Source organism: Sturnus vulgaris, chromosome 24 (genome assembly GCF_052056855.1).
Source record: "Sturnus vulgaris isolate bStuVul1 chromosome 24, bStuVul1.hap1, whole genome shotgun sequence".
Taxonomy (NCBI): domain Eukaryota; kingdom Metazoa; phylum Chordata; class Aves; order Passeriformes; family Sturnidae; genus Sturnus; species Sturnus vulgaris.
Window position 1 is genome coordinate 1816764 of NC_142266.1, and position 21399 is coordinate 1838162.

Sequence of the window (21399 nt, forward strand, 5' to 3'; positions counted from 1 at the left end):
TCCATTGGCTGCCAGCTCCGCTCCCGCAGCGCTGATTGGCGAAGCGCCCTGAATGTCCCGCCCCCCTCACACGCTACCGGCGCGCCGAGGATAGAGCGGGGAGTGCGGCACCTTCTGGCGCGCCTCGCTCTGATTGGTGGAGACTGGGCGCTGGGTAGCTTGGGTAACGTTGATTGGCTGCGAGTCGCCACCCGGTAACATTGCGCTCTGTGATTGGCGGGGTGCGCGGCCTCTTGGCTTGAGGGAAGAATGGCGGGGGTGGTTGAGGTGATGGCAGCGCGTTGGTGTTGCTGGCCCGGGCGCTAACGAGCTCCCACCGCCCCGCGGGCTCTGGGAAGAGCCGTCTTGTCCCACGGCGCCAGTCTGGGTCAGTCCTGAACCGCGGCACTGTGGGTTCCGCTCGGGTCCGTCCCTGATTTCCTCAAGCTTCTGAACCCTGAGGGCTCTAGGGTTTACAGGCGTCAATGAAATGTTTCTTTTCTCAGTATCCTGGAGAGAGGATGCGGTAGCGTGGGGTGAATGCAGCTGGCTGGCACGGGACCTGTGGAGGCGATGGAGCCGCTCCCCGAACTCTACTCCATCTTCCAGGGCGAGGTGCGGGCAGCGGGGGCACGGCCTGGGCCGTGCTCTGTGGGAATTGATTGTCTTGGTTCCGCCAGGGCTTAGCGCAGGGGAAGTTTGGGTGACGAACAGCTCTGTACCCGTACACACAGCTGTGGGCGTGGAGTTGTTGTTTATATATAGGTATGTGTGCAGCGATAGAGGGAAGGCAGCACGGGAGGGGGGATTCTGTCCCTCTGCCCCACTCAGGTGATTCCCTACCTGTAGAGCTCGAAATTCCAACATAAACATCACCTAGAGCTGCTGGAGAGAGTCCAGAGGAATCCATGGAGCTGCTGCAGGGCTGGAGCCCCTCTGGAGCCAGGCTGGGAGAGCTGGGGGTGCTCCCCTGGAGAGGAGAAGGCTCCAGGGAGAGCTCAGAGCCCCTGGCAGGGCCTGAAGGGGCTCCAGGAGAGCTGGAGAGGGACTGGGGACAAGGCATGGAGGGACAGCACACAGGGAATGGCTTCCAGTGCCAGAGGGCAGGACTGGATGGGATCTGGGGAAGGAATTGTTCCCTGGCAGGGTGGGCAGGGGCTGGCATGGAATTGCCAGAGCAGCTGTGGCTGCCCCTGGATCCCTGGCAGTGCCCAAGGCCAGGCTGGACATTGGGGCTGGGAGCACCTGGGACAGTGGGAGGGGTCCCTGCCATGGCACAGGGTGGCACTGGATGATATTTAAGGTCCCTTCCAACCCAAACCATCCCCTGATGCTCTGATAATCTCCATGTCAGGTGAACTGTGCAGGTTTGTTGGGCAGGTTCTCCCCTGTGGGCTGAGAACAGGAGTGGTTTCCTTCAGCTCTCATGTGGATTTTCTCCCCAGGTTGCTGCAGTGACAGATTATGGGGCATTTATCAAAATCCCAGGCTGCAGGAAACAAGGTTTGTGTCTCTGAAGTTGTTTTTAATGTCCAAGGCAAGCAGGCACCTCAGAATTAAAGGGTTTTAACAAAAGCTCAAAAAATTAGGTTTTCCTCAATTAGGAAGAAATTTGGAGTTCTTGGAAAACATTTAGAAGATGATGGACTTTTGCATGATTCCCAAGAAATACTCAGAGGGGTTTTTGGTAACTTCAGGATATCTTGGGGTGGAGTTTTGGTAATTCCAGGGTGTCTTGGAGTGGATTTTTGGTAACTTCTGGATATTTGGGGGTGGGTTTTTGGTAAATTCTGGATATTTTGGGTGGGTTTTTGTATCTTCAGAATATTGTAGTGAAGGTTTTGATAACTCCAGGATAATTTGGAGAATCATTTGAAGATAATGGCAGAACTATAGAAATCCTGCAGTTAGGTAGTTTGCCAAATTTCTTCCTTTTAATGGTCAGTGTAAATGAGTGGGGGAAAAAAAGACTAAAACAAAGCTGAAAGAAAAAGAGGTGGAAAATCAGATTTAAAGCTGTTTCTGTGATTGTAGGAAAGCTGCAACCCCCAAGGAACCTCTTGTCTGCTGCCCTGCTGAATTCCTGCTCCCTGCAGGATTTTGGCTGCTGGGGGAAGGCTCAGAGTGACCTTGGAATGTGAGCTGGAGCAGCAGAGTGTTCCCAGATTTCTCCTCCCCTGCAGAACTCTGCTGTCCACATGTCAATCACCCAAATTAAAATCTAATTTGGGGTGTTGTGACCTGTCTTAGGAGTTAAAAAATTGCAGCACTCTCCAAAATACATATATGTTTATTCACAAACATATTTATTAGCTATATTTGTTATTAACATTTACAGCTTTACTAAAGGTGTCTACATTATAAACAATAATAAAAAAATAGAAATTAAAATGAGTTAAAGATTAAATAGACTATTAATTTTTATGTTTTGTTAACTTATTTATTAACCTATTTGTTTATTAATTAATTACTTTATTAAAAACACATTCTCCCCACACCCCAAAGGATTATCAGCTCCAAGCCACTTTGGAAACTGCAAATTTGAGATTCAGTGGAGAATTGTCCCCATAGAACTGAAAAAAGGATGAGCTAAACAATACACACTATTAATTTTTAAATTCTGTTGATTAATGGTGTAAAAACACATTCTTCCCACACCTCAAGGGATTACCTGCATCCACTTTAGAGCTGCTGTCTTTTGCTGGAAGGCAAATCTGAGCATTGTTTGTGTCTCTTCTCTCCCACCCCCCGTGCAGGCCTTGTCCACAGGACTCACATGTCCTCCTGCCGTGTGGACAAACCCTCTGAGATTGTTGATGTTGGGGACAAAGTCTGGGTGAAGCTCATTGGGAAAGAGGTAAGCTCAATTACAATAAAGTATCCTGTGTGTTAATTAACACTGTGCTCATTTATCCTGCTAATTGCATGTTTTCTAGATAAAGGATGACAAGCTGAAGCTCTCCCTCTCCATGAAGGTTGTTCACCAAGGCACAGGGAAAGACCTGGACCCCAACAACGTTTCCCTTGAGTGGGTAAATCTGAGCAGAACAGAGCAGGCCAGGGGGGAATGGCTTCCATCAGACACAGGGAATGGCTTCCACTGCCAGATGGAGTTCCCTGGCAGGGTGGGCAGGGGCTGCCATGGAATTCCCAGAGCAGCTGTGGCTGCCCCTGGATCCCTGGCAGTGCCCAAGGCCAGGTCAGCTATCCTATTTTTTTTTTTTTTTTTTTTTTTTTTTTTTTTTTTTTTTTTTTTTTTTTAAGTGTTGAGAGTAACCTTTAAAAGCCTTGTGGTCGGGTATGTTTGTACCAAAATGAGGTTAAAAATGGAGCTGCTCTTGTCCCTCCAGTCAGGATGAGAGGAAGAAACGAACCTTCAGGGACTACACGAGCCAGAAGATCACCCTGGAGGCCGTCCTGAACACAGTGTGCAAGAAATGTGGCTGCAAAGGTGGGTCTGGGCTGCTTCCTTATGGCTTTGTCCCAGCAGGCAGTGACCCTTGGTGGGGTTGTATCAATGTCTGTCTCATGGTTAGAATCCCTAAATGGTCTGGGTTGGAAGGGACCTTAAATCCCACAAGGCTCCAATCCCCAGGGACACCTTCCACAATCCCAGGCTGCTCCCAGCCCCAATGTCCAGCCTGGCCTTGGACACTTTGGGGATGCAGGGGCAGCCACAGCTGCTCTGGGCACTCTGCTGACATGGTTACACGTGGTTGTAAGGACTCAATTTTGGTTCCATGTTTGTCTTTTGGAGGAGGCACTTTTTTATCACTTGCTACAAAACTAAAAGATTTAGTTCAAATCTTTTAAAAAAAAGTTTATTCCTTAATAACACACCCCTTTGGGCTACTGGTGAGAGGCCAGTGGAAGCCACAAAGATGATGAAGGACTGGAGCCATGAGCAGAGACTGAGGGAGATGGGCTTGGTTGTTGTGGAGAAGAAAATAGTGAGAGGGGATGCTGTCAATCCACAGAAATACCCCAGGGGGTGTCAGAGGATGGGGCCGGGCCCTGCTCAGGGCCAGGACAAGGAGTGATGGCCAGAAACTCAAACACAGTGAGTTCTACCTCACTGGGAGGAAAAGCTTCTGTCCACGGGGAATGCAGAGCTCTGGAACAGAGAGAGAGTGGAGTCTGTCTCTGTGGAGCCACCCCAGCCCTGGCTGTGTCCCTGTGTCACCTGCTCCAGGTGATCTCCAGAGCCCTTCAACCCTGGATGTGTCCCTGTGTCACCTGCTCCAGGTGATCTCCAGAGCCCTTCAGCCCCAACCATTCTGTGCCTCCTGCTGGCCACAGCTCAGGCCAGATCCCCTTCCTGCACTGTGATTCCTGTCTCATACCTGAGATCTTACTCTGATTTGGGTTTTTAAGAAGCAAACAAACCTTGCCCAGGTGATCCCACTGTGAACCATCAGTGGAAGCTCCAGCTCAGCTGCTGGGACACTGGAGCTGTGTCTCAGAGCTAAAACCAAGTTTATGACTTGCTGAAATGGTGTCCTGCCTGCTTCAGCAGTGTGAAGATGATTTTGTGGTACCCTTCAGTAGATTTATTCAAGTTGCTGAGGCACAAAGTATTTTTTTGTGCAGGAGTTTTTGCTGTGCCCTACTTGTGTTATTTAGAGGAAATGGTTAATAGGGCTCATGCTATTCTGGAGGAGGTTAATGATGAGTGTGGGCTGTGTAGTGGTGGAGAAATATCCTTAAAATACTGTTTTAAAGAATTACTACTATTTAAAGAACTATTATATATAAACCACTATTTTAAAGAACCCCAAAAAAGCCAGGATTATGCCTATTTCCAATCTTCTTTTAAATAAATGTGTCTCCTCCTGACAGCAGGTGCCAGCTCTCCAAATTTTCACTGCAGCTCTTAGTAGGTCAACTTTGATGTCTCCAGAGTAGAAAGGGTAGGACCAGAAGAGCTGAATTCCTCTCTCTTTGTGGCTTTAGCTCATTTTCCAGGTGCCAATCACACCAATTTTTCTCCCACTCTTCTGGGCTGATTAAGCTCCTGCAGAGACAAATTTTTTGCTTGTTGAGACAAGAATATTTTATTTTATGCCTAACTAATCCCTCCAGAATGACCTGGGTTATGTTTGTTCCCTGTCCTGTTTAATCAGGGCATGTTCAACCAGCTGAAATTTCAGAACAAAAAATGTCCAGTGTAGATTGACTCCCTGTGACTGATAATCAAAAGAGCCTTGGCAGCACTTCAGGTGTGTGAAATGCATTTGCTAAAAAAAGAACAAAAAAAAAAAAGGAGAAGGGGCTGGGTTGTTCCTTCAAACACCTTTTTTTTCCAGGTCACTTTGCCAAGGAGTGTTTCATGCAGCCTGGAGGAACCAAATACAGCCTCATTCCAGAGGAGGAGGAGGAAGAGGAGGGAGCAGCAGCAGGACCTGAAGGGGATAAAAGGATCAGCCAGGCTGAGGAGTCTTCAAAAAAGAGGAAAAAGGTATGAGGTGGCCTCTGGCTGGCCTGGAAAAGGAAATGGGGGTGGGGATTTGCTCTGTAGTTACACCTGAGTTACTCCAGCAACATGGGTGTGAGTAGCCAGGTGTGGGCTGAGAAGGTGCCTCAGTTCTGGGCAGATTCTGCAGAAAAACAGGAATTTCCTCTGCAGATTTCTTACTAATTCTTAGGTTTTCTCCTTTTCCTGTCAAACTTCCTTCAAGCTGGTTTTGTGTTACAACTCACAGCCCTCAAAAGATATTCTTAGAGTGAGGAAAGGAGGATTATTGCTTTTCCTGGTCTTTGTGAGGCTCTGTAGGCATTGCTTCAGTGTCCTGAATTCCTGTATTCCTGCCAGTGACCTGTTTTCCTCCCTTCTCCTGCCCTCACACCTTTCTTTCATGTGGACTCAGTGCTCTGCTGGCTCCAGGGGTATCCTGACCCTGCCAGAGCTGTGGGAATTGGGTTTATCTGCACACCCTGGGGGAAAATCCCTGGCTCTGTTTGCACAGGGAGCATTCCCAGGCTCCAGAGCAATTTTTGTCCCTGTGAAAATGGCACCAGATCAGAGACATTTTCCAGGCAGTGTTTGACCTCTGGCTCAGAGCAGGATGGGATAAAATAAAACACAGGTGAGGCTTGAACCCAAACCAGGAGCTTTTGGTGGTCAGGTTTATTCAGGGGTGAGTATTCACAGAATCCCAGAGTGGTTTGGATTGGAAGGGACCTTAAATCCCATCTCACCCCTGCCATGGGCAGGGACACTTCCACTGTCCCAGGTTGCTCCAAGCCCTGTCCAGCCTGGCCTGGGACACATCCAGGGGCAGCCACAATCCAGTTCAAGACTTCAATGAATAAACTCTCCCATCAGCCCCTTCACAGTCCCACTTTTAATTACTTTTCCAAAGCCCTTTCTCTATTTTTTCCCCTCTTTCCAGGTCTGTGGCCTCTCTGTATCCCTGGAGAGTGGCAGCAGGCAGAAAAGGCTCAAGTTGTTTAAATGTTTTGGGGAAAAATTACACAAAAAGTGCACTAAGAGCACGAATAACTTGTTATCCTGCCCCTGCCCATCCACCAGCATGGGGATTCCCTGTGGAGTCTTGCCCTGCTGACACTACAGGAAATGTGTGTCACTGTCCTGAATTTGTTCCTGATTTTTTTGGGGTTGGTGAATTAATAGCTTTCCTTGAAATCTCACTCGTTCCTTTGATCTCCCTCCCTTCTCAAGGGTGACATCAAAAGTTTTCAGATGTTTTCCAGAGCTGGAATAATAAAACTTTGAGCTTTTTTGGGGGCAGGATGTGGGATCCTGGAGATGAATGGTTCCCTTGTAGTCTGGAGTGCCTGCTGTGATCTTGTCTGGGAGCCACCATGTGCTTGCCTGGGGCTCTGGGGGTTTACAGCACGTGGAAATAGCTCTGTGGATTCAGGGACAATCTCCTTGCTGACCTGTCCCCTCCCATGTGTGTGACACCACAGTGGGGCTGCGGTTTTTAAATGACAGGAGGGAGCTGCCAGCTCCCAAGGGATTCCACTGAGTGTCAGAGCAATAAAATTAATCTTTGTGGTTGTTCAGGATCAGCATTTTGTGCTTTCCTGGATCTGATGTTTCCTTGCAGTTTCTGGGTGTTTTTTCCTCTTCCCAGAGATTCCTCTCTTGAGACACTGCAGGATCCTCACCCTTTTTTTCTCACCTTGCTTTCCCGATGTTCCCAGCTCTGGTTTTCCCTCCTGCCTGAGCCCCACAGCGTTCACAGGCTCTGTGTGGGAGTGGCACTGGTGTGACAGTGACACATCATTGGGTGGCAGCACTGGGCCCTGTCCTGTCTCCTGATCCCTGATGGAGGGAGAAGGGGAGAGGCTGGAGAATCCTGAGGGAGCTCCGAAGGGGCTCAGCCTGGACAAAAGGAGGCTCAGGGGGGACCTGGCTCTGCACAACTCCCTGACAGGAGGGGACAGCCAGGGGGGTGCTGCCAGGGAATGAGGGCTGGGATGAGAGGAAACAGCCTCAGGTTGTGCTGAGGGAGGTTTAGGTTGGATATTGGGGAAAAATCCTTCACAGAAAGGGTTGCTAAAACTGTCCTGGCAGTGGTGGAGTCCCCATCCCTCATAAACCACCTGGGATGGCACCTGGGGATGTGCTGGTGGTTCTGAGGCCGTGGTTGGACTGGCTGATCCTGGAGGGCTTTTCCAGCCTAAACAATTCCATGATCCCATGGTGCTGTGCCAGGGATGAGGCCTGGAGCCTGTCTGGGCCAGCTGGGCAGGCCCAGGCTCTGTGTCCCTGTTCCTCCTGGGGTCAGGGGGTGAAGGAGCTCCTGTGGGAACAGCAGTGTCCCTGCTGGGACTGTGTGGGAGGCAGGAGGCTGGGAATGGCTGAGCCCTGCTGATCCTGCTGCCTTTGTCTTCCAAGAAAAAACCTGCAGTGCTGACCGAGGGATAACCCCTTGGATTGAAATTCTCCAAGTCTATCCCATCTGCTGCTCACACCACCTCAAATTTGGGGGTTTAGATCCATTTCAAAATTCCTTATGAGCTTTATTCCACATGGAGCAGCTCATCCCTGAGGTGGCTTTGGATGACCTTTGGGATGGGGGCATTTTTATGACTTTGCTGCTCTTTTCCCCACCTCGAGGAAAATTTCCAGATTTCCCTACAGATCTTCATGCAAAAACCACACCTAAGTGTGTTTGCTCTGTGACCTGTGACTCATCCAGCCTTGGTCCATCCTCAGTTTTACTGGTTTTACTGGTTCTTCGATGGCATTAAGAGGGCACAGCCCTTTACACATTGTCTTAATCCAAATTTTTCTGAATCTGGCTGTCTTTTATTTCCTGGCTCTAGGCTGGGTTCTTCTCCTCAGCTTCATTCTGACTGCTCCTCCAACAAAGGATGCAAAACCAGCTTCAGATTGATATAATGAATCTTGTTTGGAATGAAATTGGATGGTGGAATGAGGATAAAAAATAAGAAGCCTAGAAGGATTCCTGGCACACCCCTGGGGATGCAGACAGACGTTAGAAATCCATTTGAGTTTTTCACAAAGTCTAGGAATAGGATCATAACTCCTCTAAAGGGTCTGGTAAGAAATATTTCAACTTCTTGGAGAGTTCTGGGCACTCCCCTCTTATCTCAACCCCAAATACCTTTAGGAGGAGTGAGCTGTTGTGACATTCTGAGAGCACAGCCTGGAGCAGTCTCCTCACAAAGGGCAGGAGGAAGCCTGGGGTGCAGAGAGGCCCCTCTTGGAGGAGTTTTTGGAGCAGGAATTCCATGAAAAGCAGCACTCAGGCTCCAGCCCAGCCTGCTGCTGTCCTGCTGGCAGCTCCAGCAGGGGCTTGGGGAGAGATTTTGGAGCCCTTCTGTTGGGTTCTGGTGTGATAATTGCATAGGTGGAGCAGGATGTGCAGGGAACTGTGAAGTGCAGCTCTTTGTGCTGTGAGCCCTCTGCACCGAGAGCTGCTTGGGCCAAATCCTCTCCAAACATTTCCCCAAAATGCAGTGTTTGGAGTGCTGGGTGTGCCCAGAGCTGAGCTGAGCCCCATCCAGCACCTGACAGCTCAGGGCTGTCCCTGCAGGCACAAACCTGGGCTTTGCTGGGCAGTCCCTGAGCTGGGAGCAGCCCCTGCTGTCCTGTGCAGGGCTGGGATGCTGGACTGAAGGAAGGCTGTGCTCTGCAGCAGGATGCTGCTTGTGCAGGAGGATTTTGCAGCAGCACTGCCTCCTGCTACTGAAAATCATAAAATCCTGGAATGGGTTGGGTTGGAAGGACCTGAAATCTCATCCAGTGCCACCCCTGCCATGGGCAGGGACACTTCCACTGTCCCAGGCTGCTCCAGGGCTGGAGCAGCCACATTTTTCCCTCTGGGAATGCTCAGCTCTCTGTGTTTCCTGCTGCACCTCCAGCCCAGGCTGTGCTGATTTGTGCTGCCTGCACTTCTGCACTGGAGCAACCAGAGAACCGTGGAATATCCAGGGTTGGAAAAGACACAGGAATCATTTAGTTCAGCTCCTGGCCCTGCACAGGACACCCCAAGAACCCCACTGTGTGCCAGAAAAGGAATTTGTCTCTCTTGGAGTGATCTTGGCTGTTAGAAGCCCCCAAAAAGGGGAGAGTGAGGGTTTGTTGATTTTTTTCCAGCCAGCACAATGCCCACGTGTGCTTTTATGTCCCCTGATCCATCCCCAGGAGTGTGTGTGACATCCTGTCCTGCCTTCAGCCCTCACATCCTGAGAAAGTTTCCCAAGCTCTGGAATGAAACTGTTGATTGTGAAGGTCTTGTCAAACTTTCTCACCATGTGCACGGGCTGGAAAAGCTTGAGAAAATTCTCCTTTCTGCATCCCCTTCTCTGGAGGATTTAACTCTTTCCTATCCTCTCAGGACTGGGAGGATTTGCTTCTGTCATTCTTCTGTGGGTCAGGGACTTTGTGGTGAGCCTGTTGTTACCCCACAGGGAAACAGACTGAGTTTTGGGTGACATTATTTGCTGTTATGGAGCTAAAATGTGCCAAGGGTCTGGTGGGTGTGGAGAGACTTGATCTTCTGCTCCCTTCCCTGGAATCCCAGAGGACTCTGCTGGATGCTCAGCTCTGAGTGTTGTCTTTGCTCTTTCAGCTCCCTAAAAGAGTTGTTCAGTTTGACTAAAATGAAGCTGCCACCTCCTTTCCTTTTTCCCCAGCTGACAGCCTGGGCCTGGTGTTTGGACACACAGTCCACTTTGGGCACAGCTGCTTAAAAGCTGGGTTAGTCAGAGCCCTAAGCTGAGTTTGCTGGGTCACATTCCTCACTGGAGCTGTCCAAGCCTGTCCCAGGGCTTTGGTCACCTCAGTGGCCATCTCTGTCCATGAAACCCTCCTTGGCTTCTTTCCTTGTGTTCTCAAGTAGGGCAAAGGTTCCTGTTCAGCCCCTCTGGAGCCAGGCTGGGAGAGCTGGGGGTGCTCCCCTGGAGAGGAGAAGGCTCCAGGGAGAGCTCAGAGCCCCTGGCAGGGCCTGAAGGGGCTCCAGGAGAGCTGGAGAGGGACTGGGGACAAGGCATGGAGGGACAGCACACAGGGAATGGCTTCCAGTGCCAGAGGGCAGGGCTGGATGGGATCTGGGGAAGGAATTGTTCCCTGGCAGGGTGGGCAGGGGCTGCCATGGAATTGCCAGAGCAGCTGTGGCTGCCCCTGGATCCCTGGCAGTGCCCAAGGCCAGGCTGGACATTGGGGCTGGGAGCACCTGGCACAGTGGGAGGTGTCCCTGCCATGGCAGAGGTGGCACTGGGTGCTTGTTCAGGTCCCTTCCAACCCAAACCATTCCTGACCCTCAGAGCCTTTTCCCAGGAAGGTCTCAGGCATTGATGTGGCCAGGGATGGAGTTGGTGGATCTTTATTGGAGCCTGCTGCTGCTGTGCTTGCACAGAAAGCTGCAGCTTTGCATGACCCATGTGCAAGGCACAGTTATTTGGGAGGCCCAGCCCATTCCCCTGCTTCCCTGGACTTCTCAGTGCCAAGGGAAGGGACACCTGGGTTTTTGCAGGATGGGGTTTGCCAGGCCCTTGGCAGCTGCTGGCAGCATTCCTGCTCCCTGCTGGAAGGGGATGCAGCAGCACAGGGTCAATCAGATCCTCTCCCCAGGCCTGTGTTCTGTTAAATATCCCCAAATTGCCATCCTGCATCATTAAACAGTGCAGATCTGTCTGGGGTGATCCCAGTGCCCCCCAGCCTGATCTCAGGGTAATCTCTGCCTGCTGCTTCATCTCGCCTCAAATTGGAGGGTTTAGATCCATTTCAAAGTTCCTTGCAGGCTTTATTCCAGACCAGCTGTTCTTGTGCTGCAGCCAAGGGTCAGATCTGGAGCTTTTGTTTCAGGGCTTTGCAAAACCACAGCATGAGGGGCTCTGAGGGGAGAGAGAGCAGGAGAGGGGGCAGGGGGAGTTGGGGAGCAGGAGAGGAGGGTGGAAGGGAAGTTTGGGAACAGGAGAGTGTGCAAGGAAAACTGGGGGGCAGAAGAGTGTATGGAAGAATTAGCAGGAAGGGGTGCAGTGGAAACTGAGGAGCAGGAAGGGGTGCAGTGGGAAGTTGGGGAGCAGGAAGGGGAACAGAGGAAGTTGGGAAATGGGAGGGGGTGGTGAAATCTTTAGGGAGGTTGTGTAAAGAACCACATCTTGCAGGAGGGCACTGACCTCACCCTGCTGCAGGAAGCTCCCCTGGGCTGTCCTGCCCAGAGCAGGGAGTGTTTGGATGCTCCAGTGCTCCTGTCCTGGCAGGCTGGGGGCTGGGGCTGTAGAGATGCTGCTCATGGCTGGCTTACAAACCCATTTTTTAGGCAAAAAAGCTTCATCTTTCCAGCTTGTATTAATAAAGAACCATGAAATAAAGGAGTGAAAGCAAGAACTCTCCTTCCATGAATTATCCAATGTTTTCTAGCCTTGGATTTCCCTGTTGCTGCCCTTGTGCTCTGATTTCATGCTCTGTGCCCTGCAGCTGAGGGTGGCAGTGGTGATGATGAACTCCTGCCTGCTGGGGCACGGTGCCCTTTCCATGTAGGAACAGCCCAGAAAGGCTCGTGCTGCCCTGCTGAGCACCAGGGGAGCATTTCCACATTGCCAGGCTTTGCTGTGTTTTCCTAGGAGAAGAAGAAAAAGAAGAAGCACAAGGCCAAGCAGTGCTCGGAGTCAGACTCAGACAGCTCAGCCTCGGACAGTGATGGAGCTCAGCCCTCCAGCAAGAGGCCCAAGCACTCAGGGAAAGCCAGCAGGGCTCCCAAAAAGAAGAAGAAGAAGCACAAGAAGTAGCCCTGGGATGAGCAGGGCAGGCTGGGCTGCTGCCCTGGCCATTCCCTGGTGCAGCCAGCAGGGATCAGCACCTGTCCTGTTCCAGGGACAAGGAATTTCCTTCTCCAAGAAACACAGGGTGTGGTGTTACAGGTGCTGACCTTGCCATGAGCTGTCCTTGTCACCTTGGGCACGGGCTGCCCCTTTGTCCCTCAGCTGCTGCCAGCACAGGCTCATGCCACCCTGCAGGGCACCCCTGCTGTCCCACACCTCGTGTCCTGCTGGAGCTGCTGCCAGCTCTTGTGACAGCTGGGGGACAGCAGTGGCCTGCAGAGCTTGGGGTGGCACAGGCAGGCCCACACCGTGCTGGGGACAGGGTTTGGTGTTGCTGGTGGGACCACAACCCCCTGGCACAGCTCTGGGCTGCAAACCTGCCCTGACTCCCTTGGTCTCTGCAAACACTGGGAGTGAAGGAGCAAGGAGCAAATGGGGGAGTGGAGATACTGGGAGTAAACACGAACTATGGAGTGTTTGCTGCCTTGGAAAGGGATGGAAAATAAATCTGCCCTGTCCAGCTGTACTTTGTACTGGCTCCTTTATTCTTACTCTCCACACTTCATCTTGGGTGGGGGAAGAACAGCACTGGCTGCATGGAGGAGATGGGAAAGGGTTTTTTTGGGAAGTTCTGGCTGCTTCCCGAGGTTCCCTGGGGTGGGAAGGGGGTGTGTGGTGAGGTGAGACATAGGAGAAGCTTCTGGAAGGAGCATAGATCTTGTAACTGGAGCTGAAGGTCAGGGAAGGGATGGCAGGGGGAGTGTGCCAGGAGCAGCTCGGCCCTGCTGGGACAGATGTGACTGGGGAAGGTGCTGCAATCCGGGGATCTGGGGGTGTTCCTGGTGCCATGACCTTCCTGGAGGGGTGTCCTGCAGGGAATGTCCCAAGGGGCACAGGCACATCCCTCAGCAGTGAGGGCCTTCAGCTCCAGTGAATTCATCTCTAGTGATTCCAGCTCTGGTGATTTCAGCTCCAGTGAATCCATCTCTGGTGATTTCAGCTCTAGTGATCTCCAGCTCTCCTGTGAAGTCACTGTCCAGTGACACGGAGATAAAGAACAGGAGCCTCATACAGCATTCCACAGAGAGCAAAGTCTTTATTATGGGAGGCCACTCTGAAGGTGCCAGGGATCAAACTGGGGAGAAACAGGGATTTCTATGGGGAAGGCAGGGGGTGGGGTAGAGCAACAGGACAAATAGTCTGAGGGCTCAGAACCAAAACCAGGGGAAGAGACCAAGGCGGTGCAGACTATAACCATGAAGAAACAGAGCACGGTGGGGGTGGCTTTCTTCTCACCGCCAGCTCTGAGGGGACTCGTTTGGGAGCTCTGTCTCTGGGAAGGGACTTGGATCCCTTCGGCCCTCAGGCCGCGCTCCTCCACGGGAGCACAGGGGGTTCCCGTGCTGAGGGCGAATTGTCCTCCTCAGGAAGGAGTCGCTGCTGTGGCCGCTGGCTCTGCAGGGAGCTGGGGGGGTTGGCAGCTGTTGGCGTCGCCGGCAGGAGGAGCTGGGATTGCTGATGCAGCCTCTCCTTATCCCTTTCCTTCCCTGTGCTTCCCGGCCCAGCTCCCCATGGCTGCATCCCCCTTTGGGGCCGTTTCCCTTCCCAAATCCCGACACCAAGAGCTCAGCTCTTTATTCCAGGTGAGCCTGCGGCTCTGGCTGAGGCTGTGGCGCTCCGTCCTGCCCTGGTGGATCCGCCTCGCTGGGCGGGGCATTCCTGGATCCTGATCTGCTACAGGAATTGAACATTGCCGCCAGGAGAGCACATTTCTGAGCAGAACTGATCCCCACCGCTTGGAGAAGAGGCTGAGATGAGCTACTGGGATCACTGGCCATTAACCCCATCCCTGCCATCCCTATGGCTGGGCACGTGCCCAAAGCACCTTTTCCCCAGTAAACCGAGCACAGAGCTGTAACAACACCTTTTTTATTTTTCCATGTGACTTTTCCCACTCTCAATTAAAAAAGAACCCAACAACAAAGCACGAAACCACCACCCAAGCCCCTCGAGCCCCTGCAGGCGCCGGGCGGGGGCAGGGGCGGCCCCGGCGGGGCAGCGGCTCCGAGCCCAGGGGAAGCCGTGCCTGGCACGGGGCCAGGCGGTGGGGACGATGTGGCACCGGGTGACAGGCAGGGGACCTGGGACAGCGCCTATGTCGCCTTCTCGTAGGTGCGGGTGGAGACGACGTTGCCCATGGTGAGAGTCTGGGGGCAGAGGGGTGTGGGGGTTAGTGCTGCCTTGCCCAGCCCCGAGCTGAGCTCTTCCCACTTCAAACCATTTCCGAGGTGGGGGCCTCAGAATAAAACCATTTCTTTACCAGAATTAATTTCCCATCTTTCAGCTCCCGGACCAGCGATGTCTCCTTTCCATCCCATTTCTGCACATGGACGAGTTTGCCTCCATCCAGTGTGACCACGGACTGCAGGGAGGGATTGAGACCCACAGTTACCTTCCTCCCCGGGCTTTCTGGGCTCTGGGGGGGTTTGTCGCTCAGAGGGGACCCTGGAACCCCGCAGGACTCGGGATCAGCCTGGGGGTGCCACTGTGGGGATGCCAACCTGGCACGTCCCCGCCTTGGCTTGGTCAGCCGCGCTAAGCCCAGCCTGGATCCTGCGCTGGGTCACGGCCTCGGCTGCCCCCCTGTGACCCCGGAGTGCCACCGGCACGGTCACCCTGCCCTCCGTGCCCCGGGGCCAGCACGGGGAGTCCCGCTCGGGGCCACGTCCCACTCCGGGGCCACCAAGACCTGTCCCGGCCGCGCTCCCAAGAGGGGACCAGAGAGGCGGGGCAGGGATCGGGGCTTGGAACCGGAGCTTCCCTGCCCTGCAGGGCCCGCCGAGGGTTTTTGGAGGGGCTGGTGCGGCAAACACGCCTCTGCTCGCCGCGCTGCTGTTTGCACAGCGCCGCTGCTGACTCAGCCCCGAGAGCCCGGCCTGTGCCAAGGTTACTGTGACAGCGCCGGCCACGGCACGCAGGACGGGGTTGTGCCAGGAAAAGCACTGACACCGCCCGCCTGTCCCCATCCTGCCCTGTGCCCCCCACCCAGCCCCCTCCAGAGCCGGGGGCTGCCCCTCGGGTGGTGCCCCCATGGCTTGGGTCTGTCCAGAGCTCAGGTGTGCCCCTGCCCCACAAGGGCCCCACAAAGCTCTGGGTGCTCCCTCAGATCCCAATTCTCCCCACAGCTGGGTCAACTGCTCCAAAAGTTTGGGTACCCGCAGGGTTCGAGTGCCCCACTGCCCTGGAACCCACAGCCAGAGGGCAGGGCTGTGCCTGGAATACTGGGGAGAAATTCCTCCCTGTGCGGGTGGGGAGTGCCCAGAGCAGCTGTGGCTGCCCCTGGATCCCTGGAATGTCCAAGGCAGGTTGGACACTGGGGCTTGGGACAATGGGAGGTGTCCTTGCCATGGCAGGGGGTTGGATTTAGATGATCTTTAAGGTCCCTTCCAACCCAAACCATTCCATACTATCCTGGGTGCCCCACAACACCCCATGGCTGACCCCCTCTGCCCCATCCTGTCCAGCCCCGTGCCTCGGGCAGCCGTCCTGGCCCCGCTGACCCATCATGTGCCCTCTGGCCCCCGGCCTGGGGGCACCCCAAGGGCACGTCCCGGGCTGTGGCAGCAGCTCCGGGCCGGTCACACGCTCCTGCTGCTTGAACGGCTTCCAGGAGCTGGGGCGGGAGGGAGCTCACACTCAGCCCCTTCCCCCAGCCTCACTCCGAGCCCAGCCCTTTGTGCTTCCTGCTCTGGGGCCAGGAAAGGGTTTTGTGCCCAAAGAGCCGCCAGGTCCCTCCTGAGGTGGCCCCCCGGGCTGGGTGTGGGGCACAGAGCTGCCAGCTGTTCCTGCATGGAGCGTTCAGTGGGGCATGGGCGCGGCAGCTGAAATCTAGGAAAAGTCAGGAGATGGGCCACTCCTTCAAGGGAAAATGTTCCTGCAGGGTGGGAGAGGCCACGAAAGTCGTTGATCTCTCTCAGGTGATTTTTGCCTTGCTGTTACAAGGAGGAGCAGCCTGGCCTGGGAAGTTTTGAGCTCCGCAGCCCTGGGATGAGCCCTTGGAGAGGCGCTGACCAGCTGGGATTGTCCCGGTGCTCCATCCCTGCAGCGCTGCCTGCTTGGGAGGGCAGGCCCAGAAGGGGCTCAAGAAAGGGGTGTGGTGCCTCTCTTCCCTCAGGGCAGGGACACTTCTCACCACCCCACCACGGCCTCCTCTTGAGCAAGCTGGCACTCGCCAGCCCGGCTCTTGCTCAACCTTCCCGGCAGCTCCGTCCTGCTCCCGGGGGAGCCCAGCCCCAAAACGGACCAGGGGGGCCTGTCTGGAGGGGACTGGGATTGAGCAGCGGCCCCGGAGGACACAGAGGTTTTCCCCTTGCACAGGGAGCCAGGATGGAGCCCTGGAGCCGCGGGCTGATGGAGAGATCCCCCGGAGCCCACAGAGCCTTTCGAGGGTGCCACGGGGTGGGGCAGGGTTGGGGCTCACCTTGACGTGCCTGTCATCTGCCGTGGTCTCGTCGAACTCCTCGCCCAGCTTGAAGGTGATCTCGGTGTTCTTGAAGGTGCTCTGGGTCTTCACGGTGATCTTGTCGCCATCCAGCTCGATGATGGTGGTGGGCTTGGTGAAGCCGGCCACCTGCCGCGTGGCGAAGCCCACGCCTGGGGGCCGAGGGGTGAGGGGGTGTGGAGGGGCACGATGCAGCCACCCACCCCTGGCATCACCCCCGAGCTCTTCCTCCCCGTGGTGGTGGAGGGTGAACCCCAAAATCCTGCCCGCTCCCGGTCCTGGGGGGCTCGGTGCGCTCCCGAGGCAGGAGCAGAGGAAGGGGGGACAGGGAATGCTGTCCTTGCTGAGGGATGGATCCGGGACCAGCACCCACCAGCCCCTGAGCGGGGTGAGGGGGAAACCGGTATCTGTGCCCCCTCCCCGCACTGCCCTGGGGTGGGGCACTCCCCTTGACCGTGCCGGGGCTGGCTGATGGTGGCTCGGGGGCTGGGGAAGGCTGCGGGGTCCTGAGCGGCCCCCAGCACCCAGGACGGGCATCCCATCCCTCTACCTTCTGCCAAAGGCTGCTCCCGAGGGGGGCACGGGAAGGACGAGACCCCTCACCTGGCCTGAGATCCCCCTCATCCAGCCCAACCCCACGTGCACAAAACCCCAGAGCGCCCCTAAACCACCCACGGAGGCAGCAGCGACCCCCCACCACCACCTGCAACCCCCCCAGCCAGACCCCCGTGCGGGGGCGGGGGTTCACCACGCAAATTGGGGAGGGGGGGCGTAGGAAAAAAAAAAAAAAAAAAAGGTGATGTGACTCCAAGCCCGCTCTCAGCCGCGCCCACTCACCCAAAGCTTTCATGTACTCATCGAAATTGGTGGTGTCCACCAACTTCCAGGTGCCCACGAAGGCGTCGACCATGGCGAGGGGGCGAGGGGGGGCTGCAGACGCGCGGGGGTCCGGCCGTGTGCGAGCGTGGCACCGCCTGCAGCTGCTCCGGCCCCGCAGCCGCCTTAAATAATGTCCTCATCACATGATTGGAAAGAGCACAACGCGCTCCAGAAATACTCCCCGGCAGCGCTGCCAGCGGCCACCCCGGCCCGGCCACCGCCCCCCGCCCCCGGGGCGACCCGCAGGGCTGGGCAGGGATGGGGACAGCGGAGACGGGCACTTGTGTCGTGAGCTGTGCCCGGGCTGTGCGGGGCAGGAGCGGAGGTGGGCACGGAGGGTGTGTGCCCAGCCCAGGTGGTCCCATGGGTGCGCGGGGAGGGGCAGGGGCTACCCCTGGGCACGTCGGGGCACGGGGACAGCGACAGTGGTGATGACAGATGGGACACGAGTGGCGGGGACAGGGGAGCTGGGGGAACTGAGGCACGGGGAGCAGGGACAACCGGGGGGAGTGTGGGAATACATGTGGGGACTCCAGGAGAGTGTGGGGACATGTGTGACACCCCCTCAATGCCAGGTGCCTGTGGGGACGCGTGACCCGGTCCCTGCTTGATGTGCCTGTGTGTGGGCACACGAGTGACCCTGTCCCCTCCCTGTGTGCGTGGGGACACGAGCGTGTGCCACCAGTGATGCTTTGGGTGCTGGGGACAAGGACAGGCACGGGGCTGTGGGACCCACAGCAGGTCCCCCCATCTCCCCCTGCTTTGGGCTCCCGTGGGACCAGCGCATCCCCGGCCCCTTCCCAGCGTGGGTGGGGTCACCCCGGCCGTGGGATTCGGTGTCCCCTGGACCCCAGGGGACGATGCCCACTCCTGTCCCCATCCCCGGGCCGTGGAGGGATCCACCTGGGGGCTCAGGGACGCCGGTGGCTGCAGCGTGTCGCCTTGTCTTGGGGACTTTGGGGTCAAAGGCACCAGGGCCGTGAGGGACTGGGGACACTTTCTCCCTTCTCTGTCCCCTGTGTGATATTGCCGACACCCAAAAATAGCCGGAGCTCGTGCTCAGCTTCCTCCTGCTGACACTGCCACCGAGCAGGACCCCTCACCTCGTGCCCTGGGGGCTACAGGACCCGTCCCCGTGGGATGGGTGTTCCTTTCCCTGCCCCTGCTCGCCAGAGTCACAAGGACAATTTATTCCCCAGGGAGACAGAGCCTCCGTGGCCAGGGGGGACACAGAGGGCAAGGACGGTCCTCTGTCCCCTCACCTGGGTGTCACTGTCCCAAAGCCGCACAGCCCTGTCCCCTTGAGTGCTCCCTCTACAACGGCACTGTGAGATGGGGGCATTGACAGGAACAGCTGCCCAGGCACAGGGACACCCCCCTGGCAGGGACACCCTGGCACAGGGACACCTCACTGACTGGGACACCCTGGCACAGGGACACCCCGGCACAGGGACACCTGGGCACAGGGACACCTCACTGTCAAGGACACCCCGGCATAGGGACGTCTGGGCACAGGGACACCCCACTGGCAGAGACACCCTGAAATATGGACACCCTGGCACAGGGACATCTGGGCACAGGGACATCCACAGACAGGGACACTCTAACACAGGGACACCCACTGACAGGGACACCCACTGACAGGGACACCAATGCACAGGCACAGCAATCTACAAGGACAGCAATCCATAGGGAGCACCCACGGGCAGGGTCACCCAGGCATGGTGACACCCACCCACAGGAGACAACCATGCACAGAGTCACCCACACAGAATGACACCCGGGCACAGGGACACCCGTGCACAAGGACACCCACTGACAGGGACACCCACTGACAGGGACACCCACACGGCTGCCTCTGCACACCCACCCACAGAAGCATGCATGAACACGGCCACCCACTCACCTGGGGCGTGCACGGACAGACACACACACACACACACACACACGGATACACACACACGGATACACACACACACGCACACACGGATACACACACACACACACACACACATGGATACACACACACACACACGGATACACACACACACACGGATACACACACACACACGGATACACACACACACACACACACACATGGATACACACACACACACACGGATACACACACACACACGGATACACACACACACACGGATACACACACACACACACACACACATGGATACACACACACACACACGGATACACACACACACACACACACAGATACACACACACACAGGGACACAAACACGCACACACGGATACACACGCACACACGGATACACACACACACACACACACACACACACGGATACACACACACGGATACACACACACACACGCACACACGGATACACACACACACACACACACACACACACATGGATACACACACACACACACATGGATACACACACGCACACACGGATGCACACACACACACACATGGATACACACACACACATATGGATGCACACACACACACATGGATACACACACACACACACACGGATGCACACACACACATATGGATACACACACACACACACACGGATACACACACACGGATACACACACACGGATACACACACACGGATACACACACACACGCACACACACGGATACACACACACACAGGGACACAAACACACACACACACACACGGATACACACACACACACATGGATACACACACACACATATGGATGCACACACACACACATGGATACACACACACACACACACGGATGCACACACACACATATGGATACACACACACACACACATGGATGTACGTGCACTCAGGACTCTGTGCCCATGAATTCCGATTTAAATGAGTGCCCGTGACCTCACAGATGCCCACACACAGCGAATCCAGGCTGTGCAGGTGCCCATGACATGGCTGTACACACACAGGAGATCCCATGACAATGAACGCCCATGTAAGTGTGTGCCCACGCACAGGGATGCCCATGCACACGTGTCCCCGTGTGCACAAATGCGTGTAAGTGTGTGCCCATGCCCACACGTGCCCCCACACACAGATACCCACGGACACAGATGACCCTGAAGCCGTCCCCTCACACCCAACCCTCCCATCCAGGACTGGCCTCCACGCCAAGGGACAGACACAGGGCCCGGGAGCCCGATGGTGGCCGGGACACCATGGGGGGCTGGGGACGGGGACTGCTGGACACGGTGGCCCTGCCTGTGGCCCTGCATGTCTCTCCAGTGGCCATGGGGGACCTGGGCTGCGGGATTCCTCTGCTGGTGCCACAGAGACAGCTAGAGCTGACCATCCGGGACGGGATGGATGGAGGGATAGGGTGGGTCCAGCTCTAGGTACAGCCATCCTGCCTGGCTCCAGTCAGCGGCCAGCGACCCCAGAGCCGGCAGACGAGTCCTCCCTCAGCCCGTCCATGGGGACAGAGGGTCCCATCCCGCCCTCTGGAGAAGTAGAGGATGTGGGGAGCACAGCCACAGCCTGGGAAAGCCTCAGCCCACGTCTCCCGCATCCCCAAACGCCGCAGGATCCGCCTGGCCCCGCCCGGGGCTGCGGGGGAGGATCCGGCGTGGGGACAATGGGTGACCTGGCTCAGGGGGCTGGGTGTGCTCCAAATAGCATCGCCCTGCTCCCCACACCCCAAACGCACCAGCACCCCCATCCCCAGGAGCGGGGACCACGCTGGGGTGCTCTGCTCCTCAGTGGGATCCCTCAGAGACCTGCTGGCAACCCGGGGGCTTTGCTTAAGGGCTGGGGGGCTCTCGAG

The 21399-nt window shown here is 55.8% G+C and overlaps 2 protein-coding genes across 4 annotated transcripts; one reads left to right on the forward strand and one right to left on the reverse strand.

The window, feature by feature from the left end:
* The first annotated feature begins 196 nt into the window (after positions 1 to 196).
* ZCCHC17 (zinc finger CCHC-type containing 17) lies at positions 197 to 12769 on the forward strand. Of its 3 annotated transcripts, none has more exons than XM_014887595.2 (8): positions 197 to 367; positions 486 to 594; positions 1425 to 1482; positions 2736 to 2836; positions 2916 to 3007; positions 3330 to 3430; positions 5286 to 5437; positions 12046 to 12769. In XM_014887595.2, the coding sequence occupies exons 2-8, from the start codon at positions 520 to 522 to the stop codon at positions 12208 to 12210; spliced, it is 744 nt and encodes a 247-aa protein (XP_014743081.2). In that variant the 5' UTR covers positions 197 to 367; positions 486 to 519; the 3' UTR covers positions 12211 to 12769. The 3 variants fall into 3 exon arrangements, with proteins under 3 accessions (XP_014743081.2, XP_088034600.1, XP_088034599.1); XM_088178474.1 differs by lacking the exon at positions 12046 to 12769 and adding an exon at positions 8278 to 8413 and having other exon boundaries at positions 219 to 367; XM_088178473.1 differs by having other exon boundaries at positions 260 to 404.
* A 1387-nt stretch (positions 12770 to 14156) lies between these two features.
* FABP3 (fatty acid binding protein 3) lies at positions 14157 to 17773 on the reverse strand. Its single transcript, XM_014887596.2, has 4 exons — positions 17582 to 17773; positions 16724 to 16896; positions 14564 to 14665; positions 14157 to 14450 (listed from the first exon to the last, which is right to left on the reverse strand). The coding sequence occupies exons 1-4, from the start codon at positions 17652 to 17654 to the stop codon at positions 14397 to 14399; spliced, it is 402 nt and encodes a 133-aa protein (XP_014743082.1). The 5' UTR covers positions 17655 to 17773; the 3' UTR covers positions 14157 to 14396.
* Positions 17774 to 21399: the final 3626 nt, after the last annotated feature.